Here is a 12,647-nt window from a genome sequence, read left to right on the forward strand (position 1 = left end):
CACGGACCGGCGGACCGGGGGCGGGGCGCCGATGGCGGTGGCTGAGGAGCCGGGGCTGGGGCGGCTGAACGTGAATGTGGGCGTCCTGGGCCACATCGACAGCGGCAAGACGGCGCTGGCCCGAGCGCTCAGCACCGCCAGCTCCACCGCCGCCTTCGACCGCGCGCCGCAGAGCCGCGCCCGCGGCATCACCCTGGACCTGGGCTTCTCGTGCCTCTGCACCGCGCTGCCCCCGCGCCTCGGCCCCGGCCATCTGCAGTTCACGCTGGTGGACTGCCCGGGCCACGCCTCCCTCATCCGGACCATCATCGGCGGTGAGGGCCCGTCCCTGCCCCTGCGGGGGTGCGGGACCCGGGCGGGGGCGGGGGCACGAGCGACACGAGCCCCTCCCGGAGCCGGGACAGTGGCACGGACGGACACAGGTGTAGGCACGATGTGGAGACAAATGGGTAGACACATGAGGGGTGGACACACAGGCATAGACATGGATGCAGAGACACGTGGACACAGAGGCGTAGACACGGATGCGGAGACGCAGACGGACATGCAGGCACAGGCAGACATACAGGCATAGATATGGATGCAGAGACGGAGGGACAGACACAGGTGTAGACATGCAGAGACAGGCGGACACACAGGCATAGACAAATGCAGAGGCGTAGACACGGATGCAGAGATTCAGACAAACACACAGATGCAGGCACGGATGTGGACATGGCAGCAGCACAGGCACGCGAGACAGACAGACAGACACACACACACATAGACATGCCTGTTGCCGGATGAAGCTCCAGTGTAAATCCAGCCTCCTTGGAGTCAGGAGTGCTAGTTCCCTCGTGGTGGGTTGGGAAAAGACCTGTGTAACCGCAGGGGGCAGGTGGATGTGCACCTTCTAGACTAACTGAACGGGAGATGGATAGCACGAGCGTTTGAGAGCCTGTGTTCTTTTCCTGTGGTGCTGAAAGATGTGCGCAAAGCAATGTAGAAAGCAGAGTGGATCCATGTAACAGCAGCCAGGAGTGGGCCCACATTGGGGATGCTTTTACTGGTACCAGAATAAGTATAGTGGGGACTGGACCAAAAAAAGGGGCTATGCTTTTGCTGGTCAATGAGACGAACAACCTCCCCAAGCTTTTCACACCTTGTTAAGGCTTACCTTGCTTCTGAGAGCCCCTTACTCTTCTAATTGCAACCTTGACATCAATGGGGCTCCGTCAGTCTGGGCTGCTTTAGAAACCTTGAAGTCATTTCCCCCTGACTCAGGTACAGGGAGAATGGCTGGGTTACAGCGTAGACACTGGGGCTGAAGAGTTCCTAGGGGCTGAAGTGGTTTAGGCAAGTAACTGACCTGCAGATAATGGGAGTTTGTTACAATGTAAGTAAATAGGGGAAAGATTTGGACCAGCATCTTGCTGTTCAGTTGAGCAAATCATACACTTTACCTGTATAAGTATAAATGCAGTACATTATGCCAGTAATACTTGACCTGTAAAATGCTCCTCATGTGGATGGGGCTCTATTGGCAAAGCTGTGCTTTAGTTTGTACCTGTGGTTGATGGTTTTATTTTACTGGTACAGTCTATTTTAGAGAGAGTGCAATTTTGCCTGTATGCCTGTGGACAGTAGGAGCTGCTGATGACAAAGTCACATTGCTGAAGGTTCACATGCTTCAACAGGTTAGCTAGGTCAGGAGAGCTCTACAAAGTAGACTTGGCATAAGACTTGTACTGGTGTCAAAAAATCGCACCTTAGCTAATATAGTTATGCTAATACACAAGTTGCATGTAGACCGTATCCGTCCCTCCAGGGTAGGTTCAGAGTTAGTAGCTGGGGAGGTAGGTTTGCTAATTTTTAAAGCATATATATATATATATATATATATATATAAAAATCTTTGTTGCTGAAAGGGGCAGTGGGTTCCTTCTTTGTATATTTCACAGCTCTATATTTTTAATCAGATCTCTCAAATTTAATCAGATTTTCTTGGAATTTCCTTAATTTAAAAGGCTACAGGTTGGTTGTCCTGATGAGGAGCTCAAATGTACACTTGTTAGAAATTCAGATGCACAATTCCTTTCCTACTGAGACCCATGTCAAGCTATAGATTTGGAAGCACTGTATATATTTCAGTGACACTTCATTTTACTACCTTTTTGTGTAAGAAGATGGGTGAAGGTGAATCTGACTTATTTCTGCTGCATGTTTTAAATCAATTCACATTGGCTGGGGGGAAAAATAACTTCCACTTCCTGAAAGGCACTTCAGTTTGCTTGTATAATAATGCTCTTGCTTGCTGTAAAACAGAGGTGATTGAGTCTTGCTCCACTGAAGTCTTTCTTGGCAAACCCAAGAGCTTCTGTATTTGCACATTTTTATGTCCAAAACAAAATGCTTTTGTATTACTTAATACAGGTGATAACATCAGAAAACTTCATGGTAACTTTTCCATGTACAGTTTTTGGGGGAACGAGCTTCAGGATAGAAAGTTGAGCAAAGATCGGGAAAGCCTGCTGGAAGGGGATTTGATTTAGGGAAGTTGAGGTTTTGACTTCTCTTTGGGTATGAACTTTCAATAAAAGGACTTTGAGATCATCATATGTCTTCTAACTCCTTGGTAGGGTGAAAGCATGATGAAGACTGCCTTGTTTGGGGTCATGTGTTTGAAATTCCTCAGTGTCCAGGTTGTTTTAAATAGTCTCAGTATGTGCTGGAGAGAGGGCCTTTTTTGAGTTTAGATGGTACTAATTTTCACAAATATTGTTTAGAAGGTATAGCATTTTTTATAACCATGTTGCTCCTTTGTTAATGTTTATAAGTACGAGTATAAATAAACCTTCCCTGTTTTGTGTTCTCTAGAGAGAAAGTTACTTGCAGCTAAAGTTGGAGACTTAGCTAAAGTTAATCTGGTGTTTTGTGGGAGACAATACTTCTGACAGTAGCTGGCACAAGAGACGTGTTCAGGATTGAGAAGTTATGCAAGTGAGTGGCAATGGTAACATAAGAAAGGACTATTTTAAATGCAAAAAATGCTTATATTTCTGGGCCATACATTGCCAAAATGCATTAGCCCTGGACTCTGAAGTGTACTGTTTCTTGACTAGGAGTTTCAAAATGAGCAGCAGCAGGTCTAACTTCCTTCAGAACAACCCAGTTGGTGCTCATTAGTGCTTATATACAGAGACCTTTAGAATTGGTTCATTCCCTGTGCCTTTTCTTTCCTGAGGTTGACTTTGGAGATTACCCACCAGCTGGAATGAGAACCCACCAGCTAGTTTCATATATTCATGAGAAAAGTACCTTTTGTGTAGGTAGCTTTACTACTTGCCAGTGATGCCTCTGATGTCTATGGCTTTGAGTTCTCCTTTATAGAATAACAGATGCTTCTTGCATCAGTTCCCTGGCAATTTGGAGCAACTATTCTGTTGCTCAGCAATTACAGGGAGAGGATGACCATGTGCTGCATTTCAGAAATCTGTGGGTTGCAGTTAGCCTTCAAACTGTGCTTTGTTTCACAGCAGACATGGTTGGTCATTTATACAGACACCTGTGTAAGTTATTTTTCAAGACTGATATTTATTCTGGTAGATGGGATGGTTTTCTTGGAGATGTCTGTGTAGAAGGCTGCATTTCGATTTAAGTCTCTGTAAGAAACCACCAAGCTATGGCAGGGCCAAACTTTCCATTGAGCTGTTCACTCATAAGCAAGACCTAGGTGAGTGCTAGGGGACAATCTGGCTTTCATCCACTCTGTTGTGTTGAGTAGATAATGGGTGGAACATGATTTATCATCAGTACCACAGGGTTCTCATTTGCTGCTTTTCTTTTAGCTTTACAAAGGAATTTGGATGGTTTGGTCCCAGCTGTCAATATTATCTGAATATAACAATTAAACTTTCATTGCTTGCTGAACATGAAGTATAAAAAAAAATCTGAAGAGTAAGAGAGGAGGAGGGTTGTGGACAGTGGATTAAACAGCACAATGGAGATTGTTTCCTGCAAAAATAATTCTTTATTTATAATTGTTCAGACACATGTATAAAGTGAGCCAGATCAATTTAGTTCTGATTGTAATTCTACCCAAAGACTGGTTCTCATTTTAGTAGAACACTGAGACCAGATTAGCATGACCTTCTACAGCATTTTCATATCAGGAGATGTACAGAATGGAAAAGGCAAAATTACAGAAATAGAATACTGTGGTAATAGAATATTGCAATTAAAGAAATACAAAGTAATGAAAAGTGAAGGAGGAGTGTACTTTTCAATCGTCTCTGACACTGCACTAAAAATTCTTGATTTGGGTTGCAGAGTAAAGCTTTGATACTACAGTCTGATCTGTGCATGTCCCTCAGTCTCATTTGGGTTCAACACGATTGGAGCCTAAGTGATATATAATCTAATTAGTTCTCTGTATTGGAAATGGTTCAGTTCTTGGATACTGGTATTGCTTACTCTTCTACCTTTCCAAAACCATAAGTCTGACCTCCAAATCAGAAGCTTAAAAAAAAAAAAAAAAAAGATTATTTTGATCCTGTTTCTACCTTTTGAACCCCTAGATTTCAAATTTTCAGGATTTTCTTTGCAACCATGAAGGCTAGTAACATCTGCTTGTTTTTCTTTTTTAAGTGAAACCTGTGATTCTCTTGTAATCACAGCACTCCAGGAGCTGGGATTTCCAATACAGTGTCAAGTATTATGGGACTTGCCATGGGATCCTGAATAGGAGATGCTAAAAAGTACTTTGGGTACTGTATGAGATGGCGTATACTTTAAAAATGAACTCTTTCTTTAGAATCAGGAAGGAAGAGAAATGTCAAATTTAAATCCAAATATTCTTTTATGTACATCAAACAGAATAGGTAAAATCTGTGGTTTGTAAAATAGGTATGATGCTAAGGAGGCCTGATTAATGGTAAGTCACTTAGTGATCCCCAGAAAACCTTAGTGGTTTTATATATACATGCACGGTGTTATTTGTGGTAGTATTTAAACCTCTATTTGAAGGCTTTCCCAGGGTGGCGGTTACTTTTTAAAGAGCTAAATGAAATAGTGTGTCCCTTCATATCATATTGGTACTAGGTAATTGTCCTTAAAGGGTTTCCCATAGCTGTGTCTTGTGGTTATGCTGGACAGCATGTGACCTTGCAGTACTTTTCCTGGCAACACCAAAGAAGCCTCACTGGAGAGGAAAGTTTCAAGTCTAAATGAATGCAGAATGTTTGAGCAGTAACCAAATGGAATGGAAGATGGAAGTCATATTTCATTCTGTGTGGTTGCATTTTTCTTCTTATAAAGCTTGCCCTTGAGAACAGAACATATCAAGTGTTAAATCAAAAGAATTTTTTTACCTACATGCTAGGAATAGAAAATGTTACAGGCAGCTCCACCTATGATGTTGTCTTAAGGTTTTAGCCCGGAAGGTTATATTCAAGGTTGGAATGAGAATGACTGACAGTAGACTTCTTAATATATTACTTTTTAGGTCTTAGTTACATTTTACACCCCATCACTTTCAGTTTGTTCTTGGACTCTGAAACCCAGTGGTTTGACCTAGCAGTGAAGTATTGAAAACAGACTGGGAATCTCTATGCTTCCATGTATTTCCCTGGCTTTCACTAGTGCAGCACTGCTTCAACTTGCTAATTTTGGGGGAAGGGTAACTGAGGAGGGCCACAAAACAATAGTCTGAGGATGTGAGGAAGAGGGGTCAGTTGTAGTAATAAGGTTATATGATTACACTGTGGAGATGCATGTACCTCATTGTGGGATGATTTACATGTATATACAAGATCAACGTCTCTGACATGCTGCTTATGGGTGTCATTGTTAAGTGTGCAATGCTTCCCCTGTGTTTCATCACATGGCCTTATAAAATAGAGAAGAGACATAAGTGATGTGGTGGTCAGGATTCTCTCTCAGGCAGGACCATCCTGGGCAGGGGTGGTGGTGAATCGGGGTGACTGCCCTGGGTCCCATGCTTTGGGGGGCCCCGCAGAGCTGGGTGGAGCGGCTGCAGTGACTCTGTGCTGCCGCTGGCTTCATGTCCGGCTGCTTGGCACCTCCTGCTGCCGAATCTACCGCTGGCTTCCTCACATCCAGGGGCAGGGCCCCTCACAGGCTGATTTGCCCCAGGCCCTGCACCCTGCTTGGGTCATCTCTGCCCATGGGCTCCAGTATTTCAGGTTCCCTTTAAGTTGTTGCTCAGCATAGGATGGCTGCTACAGTTACCTCTACAGCCAGTGTACAGCTCTTACTTTTGAGAATGGTACAAGAACATGGTTCAAGTTCTTTTCTGGTTATGAGAGACTATGATGTGTAGTTCCATATTTTTCCATGCGACAAGGTGGCCAATCATATAACCAAGGCCATTAGTTGCTGTTTGGCTTGATAGTGGTAAAAATGCTTGAAAATGGTCTCCCAGTTATGTAGGGCTGTAAGCATAGATGTAATTTGCTGAAAAAAGAACTTCATTTGGAGGATGTATTCTTAAATTTTGTCACAAACAACAAGATGCTCATCAGCAGATTGCGAAAGTGAATTTCCATCTCATGTGGCTGAATAATTTTCTGTAATCTAAAATGTTGCTTGTTTCTGTTTGCAGTTGCAACTTCTCTTTCCCTGCTAGCATCACAAAGAGCCAAAGGCCCTGTCTGGGATTGAAGCAGAAATGGTAATTCTAGGAGTAATACATTCCCCTTTGTCCAACTGTGTACTGAAATGCAATATCACTTGATAGACATGAGTGGTGGTGTCAGAAATGTTCTTTGGATATTGGTACAAGTTTAGGCTAGTGTTTTGGTTGAGGGATTTTAATCCATCTGGGCTAGTCTGTGTGCTGCTGCTTGTTTTGAGCTTCTCTTTTGGTACTGAGCCTTATGAATTTCGGTGAAGGTGGAATTATCCTTGTCTAAGGAATAGGGCATTTATTCTTCATAGGCCTATACATCTAGTAGGGTCCTGAATGGTTTCTTGACTGAGTTCAGCAGTAGGGGAAGCCTGCAGAGAGGTTTTACAAGTTAATCTTCGAGGAGAAACTCAATCCTCATATTTCATGTTAAGCCCACTCTGCATAGCAAAGTAGTTTAACCAGTAGCAGATTTCTGACTTGCTGATGGTTAATTTCATGCCCTCCAAAGGGTCAGTGCACGAGTACAGAGGTACAAGATTACCTCATCCTGGTTACCCGCCCTCCCCACACACGCAGTAAGGGATATTGTATTGTTTGTTTTAGGTAAGCTGTTTTCAGATGCCCTTTATGTGCTTGACTTTGAGTGAGCTGAGCTGGGTTCCCAAAGAATATTTGAAAAAATGGATTTTGCCTATAAAGTTCAAAGGACAGGGTAGTCTTATCAAGCTTTAATTGGAAAGCTACTGCTTGACCCTGGTTGTCTAAACCTGTGGGGAACTTTCAACAAACTTGTTGAGTTGTAATCCTTATGCCTGTCTGAACCTTTGACCTTTTTACTTCATAACCAGAGCTTCATTGTCACCTTTTGTCCCTACAGTTCCTTTAAAAGAAAGCTGCCTGGCCAGTGTCTGTTTCCACTTTGCTGCTATGTTCACTTAAGGAAGGGTAATTCATACCTGATACATTGAAAGGGCCAAGACTTCTGAACTTGCACAAGGACTCAGGGAAGGGAAATGAGCAGAGGGAAAGCATGTCTTGCTGATGCATGTGACTAGTGAACACGTGGTTGGGAGATCAAGGGAAATGCGAGCTCAGTACCAAAGTTCACATTTGGTCGGAGATGGATCATTTGTAAGACTGTGGTGGCAGCACTTTGTCGGTAGAAAATATTTGATGCATTTGCTCAAAAACATAATGGATACTTTTGTACGCAGATATGTAGAATCTGTCAGCCTAGCACGATTGATATGAGCATTTACCAGCTTTTGTACAAAACCTACTTTTCTTCCCTTTTTATGAGGTTGATAATGTGGATATTTGTATTTACCCTTGATGAGTGAACACGTAGGGTTTTACAAGGCTGCTTTTCCCCAAGATTTGACCTCCAGCCCTGCTAATGCCTTCATTTGGTCACCTAATTGGAAGGATGCAGTGGGGCTGCAGATATAGTCCAAGTAGGGTGACCATATTATTTTGAAGGAAATCTGGGATGGGAGTGCCATCTCTTTTTCCACCCCCATCTCCATCTCTTCCGTGTCCCCTGCCCCCCCACCCCATGGCTTCCAGGAGCCCTGATGTTGGGGCAGGGCAGAACAGCGTGGAGACCCATGGCTGGGTTTCAACCCCTGTGCACAGAGGCTGGACCTGGTTGGGAGCAGCCCCCATCCTAGCCTCTGCTAGCTTGTGATGTGTGGCCACACAGCACTCCTCTCCCCCCCCGCCACTGGTAGCTGCTTGGGGCCACCACACATAGCCTGGACCTTGGCAGTAGCCGCACTGGCAGGGCATGAGGCTTTTGGTGGTGGGCTTACCCCCATGCAGGCCCGAACCCTGGCTTCTACTCCCGCCCCTGGCTTGCCTCCTGTCCAGTCCCTGCCACAAGCAGGAGGAGTAGTGCCCAGCCCACCTCCAGTCTCCAGCTGCTGCTCAGGAGGAACTGGGCTGGGCATGGCACACGTGGCTGGGATGGCACCACTAATCCAGGATTTTTGCCTTGATTTTAGCTAACTGGTGCAGATGGCCTATGAGATCCAGGATTGTCCTGGTCAAACTGGGGCATATGTTCACCCTGCCAGGAAGGGTGTAGAAAATGCCAGTAAGGCATCCTGGGAGAACTTTATCCAGTTGCATGTCCTTAAGATGATGGTGTCTGGAACAACTGGGCTTCAGTGCGAGTCCTGTTGGGTGTGGGGAATGGATGGGAGTGGGTGTCCTTTTGGGAGCCCTACAGCCTGGTTATTAATGCAAAAAGGATCCTCAATTTTTTTTTTTAATACAGCCCAAATGTATATGTGTTAGATTGTTATACCTATAAAGTATGTTGGATTGTCATCTATCTTCTTGCATACCTTGTTATCCATTCACCATGGGTTTTTTAAACTTTAACCCATTGGGGAGCAATCCTTAGTTATAACCCTCTGTTGATTGTATTATATCGGAATGAGATATTTGAATTCTGGCTCATTAAGATCCAGATGCTGGACAGGGAGACCAGATCTGAGTAGCTCCTGTAAAAGTTGCTTCTAAAGAACATTTCAAACGTCATTTGAATTTATAATACAATCTTCTGGATGCAGGTCAGTTGGCCCAATGGTAGAGTTCTCACACTGCCATATAGGGAGGCTTAAACTTGTTTCTAGACCTCTTGTCCTGGCTGGAGTAAAAAATGTGAGAGGAGTGTGTTTTTCTTCAGGGAAAGAGTGCCTACCTTTGCTTAATAGTTATCATTCTGGTCAGTTGTGTTGGGGAGCTCGGGAAGGACCCCTGGCCACCAGCAGGAGTTGAGGAAGCCTGCTGTAATAAGGAAGCCTTGGATGCCATTAGCAGATGTTGACACGCAGAAGAGCTAGGACTCCTGGTCTCAGGAGAGAGAACTTGTGTGTTCTGAACTGATTGATACTTTGGAAATACTTTGCTACATCGGGGTGGCCAACCTGCAGCATGAGTGTCAAAATTGACACAGGCAGCTTCTGTGGCAGATCAGAGCAGGGGCAGGCAGCACAGCAGCAGATGGGGCAGAAAGCAGAAAAGATTAGGCAGGGAGTGCAGGGCAGGAAGGAGAAAGTGGAGGGGGAAATTGGGCATGGAGTAAGAATAGGGACCCGAAAGCAGATTGAGCAAAGATGATTGGAGTGGTGCTTGGGGAGGTTGTAGGCTATTTTATGGCACACCTGTCAGAAAGGTTTGTACCCTCTGTGTTAAATGAAGAGGTTTCAGCATTTCCTCATTGAAGATATTGTCTAAAGCACCTGTTGAAGTTCTTATATTTGCTGTGCTTATAAATGGCTTACGTGGGCAGTATAGTTGTACTCCAATTATTCTCTGTCTAGTAAACACTTCTAACATTATTGCCTTAAAGTTTTTAAACTAAATTACTTTCCCCCCTTCAAACTGAAATTTACAGTTTTAAAAAATGAGTTCAGCATGCTCTACTAGTATGTAATATTTGCACAAGAACTTGTAGGAACAACTGTATTGACTTTTCAAGTGAAACAGCTAAATGTTTGCTTGTTGAGAGTACGGGTTGCCACAGGTCAAGAGAAGACAGTTGGTATAAAAAGTTGCTGCTGTAAAAAAAAAAAAAAGCAAAAAAAAAGCAACCTTTTCTACTGGACTTTATGGTGCACAAGAGGGCAGTGTTTGCTTACTATGTAGGATCTTTATGATAAATGTATAGGGTAACAGGTCAGCCTGGAGGGAGTGACCTCAGTTTGAAACAAAGCAAAATGAAGTATAGACCCAGAATTCAAACTGGGCCCCCTATCCTGCTCCAAAGCAAATTCGTTTGTGCTTTGCTTTTAAGGAAGAACTGTTTCCGTTTTGATGTCCTTAACTTTGCGGTGTTTGTAATTTAGGCAAAAATAAAAGATTTTCAGTTGAAAGCCACATGTGAGTAGGAGGACTCTCCCCCGCCCTTGTGGAAGGGGTCAAATGTTGTATAGGTTTTTTTCCATTTATGTAAGGATTATCCGATTTAGCTTGTAAAGCAATTAGAGATGTGGGAACCATGGTACTCAATATTAATACACACACCTGCGTATTTTACCTTAAGGTCATCTAACAAATGAGCAAAAGCAAGGAAATTGCATGGTGTTAGTCCTAAGTCTGTTCAAACTCCTTCTGTATTGCCTAAGGATTGTATTGTTAGGCCTTTGTTAGAGGGGGATAGTGGAAAACTTGAAGGCAATTCATCTAGTTTTTAATATGGAGTTTTCCTTTTTTCATTTGTGTCATAACTGCAGCGTTTGAGAATAAATATTATTGTCTTTTTATTTCATGTTAATGTACTTTGTTAACGATCAGGCCAATTTGGTGTGCAGTCTGGTGTAAGGAAGTCTTTGCTTTTGTGCTTTTCCTCCTCTGTTTCTTGGTTTAGAGCTGACAGGGTTTCCTACTAGGAGCTACAGATTCAACAAGCCCATTGACTTTGTCAGTTAAGTTGAAAGTAGTTGTAGGAACATACAGAGAAGATTTTTTCCTTACCTTTTATGGGATAGAAGAAGTGATGTGAAGAAGCAAGATTTTTGGAGCTATGCTGAGTAATTGCTAGCTTTTCTAGTTTTTGTTGAAAGCTGAGAAGTCTGACTTCTTTTGTAGTGCTCATTTTATTTATTTATACTGTTCGTCTTGGTTTTGAGAGCATCATTAACATTATGCTTTAATTCTCCCTTCATCTCTATGTGTAAATTATAAAAAAGTGTGGGTTTGCTCCACTATTGTCCTTTGGCTTACATTCAGCTGTGCTTCTACTAATTCAAGGCAACATGTCCTCCCAAACTTTGTGCACATGTTGCCTATATGCAACAAACCATGTTAGTTCATACTTCATTATTTTACACACATGTACAACGGTTTCTCAGGAGACCTTTAATAACCAAACACTGCAGACTTGCTAATTCTGGTGTTTGATCATTCTTGCTATTGATCTAAAAACAAAATTTCTTTTGTTCCAGCATGCTGTGTATTAGCATTCACTGAATAATGACATAACCTCTCACCCTTTCTTCTTGCTGCTTATTATCTGAAAGTAGTTCATGAACTGTTTGGGGGTAGTGATCAAATCTTCTATCTGTCTTTTGGTGCTTTTTACCTAAGGCCTCATTACATTAGTAATTGTTTTATTAAAAGCTTGTTACCATCCTGAAATCTATTAGTAAAATCTCAGTTCATTGTACAGTCTGAAGGATTTTTATAACTAAAACAACTGTAGTCAAAACAAAGTGCCTTTTTAACACAGGATTTTTGGTCATGATGGATGTGGCTTCACCTGCTAAGTGGCACAATTTAGCACAGAGGTAGTTAGCTGTGTTAGCATCTGATGATGTAGGCTGTTATTTACAACAGCTCATGCCTGTGAATTGATTAGTCTCTAAGGTACCACTTTGCCCTACCTTCTGCCTGACAGTTCATAGAGGTTTCCTACTCATTGCTGCAGATTACCGACAAGTTCCACTGCATTCATAAATACAAAACCTGTAGCTTGGTTTAGAAAGTACCTTCTGAATAGTAGCTGCTTGATGTAGTCAAATATTATATGATGTAGAACTTTACATAAAACAAGAGCTTTGCGAAGCTTTGGGTGCCAATTTGATCTGGAGGAGATTTGGCCCAACTGAGTGGCCAAATCTCTGAATCGAATCAGGAGACTAATTAAAAAGCCTGAATCAATTAGGAGAGCTTCAGAGGTTCAGGCATTCCCTGCTCACTGCCTCAGGGAGCTGGACCCAGACTCCATGCTGGTAAATAGGGGGCGGGAGAGCGGGGGCTGGAGGAGTGGGGAGGGGACCATGGGCAGACCCCTGCCCACTCCCCCAGCCCCTCCTATGGCTGCCTCACCTCGCCCAGCTCTTGGTTGTTTAAAAAAAGCCCCCACTCACTGGGTGCTGCCCTGTGGGAGGGTGGGGAGCAATCCACGCTGCATGCAGGGCTCTGCCATGAACCCCCATCCCCCACCTGCTCTCCCAGCCTCAGCCATGGCTGCTCCGCCCAGCCCCAACTCCTGGTTCTTAAAAAAAAAAAA

At 43.6% G+C, this 12,647-nt stretch overlaps 1 protein-coding gene across 1 annotated transcript in view; it reads left to right on the top strand.

Annotated features, from left to right (window-relative positions):
• Positions 1 to 22: 22 nt before the first annotated feature.
• EEFSEC (eukaryotic elongation factor, selenocysteine-tRNA specific) overlaps positions 23 to 12,647 on the top strand; it is a 270,403-nt gene continuing 257,778 nt past the window's right edge. Inside the window, exon 1 of the mRNA XM_019504946.1 lies at positions 23 to 314. Within this exon, the coding sequence (XP_019360491.1) occupies positions 32 to 314 (283 nt within the window). The 5' untranslated portion in view covers positions 23 to 31. The remainder of the gene's footprint in view (positions 315 to 12,647) is intronic.

The sequence above is a fragment of the Gavialis gangeticus genome, unplaced genomic scaffold (genome assembly GCF_001723915.1).
Source record: "Gavialis gangeticus isolate Ggan-Ray unplaced genomic scaffold, GavGan_comp1, whole genome shotgun sequence".
In the NCBI taxonomy this organism is placed as follows: Eukaryota; Metazoa; Chordata; order Crocodylia; family Gavialidae; genus Gavialis; species Gavialis gangeticus.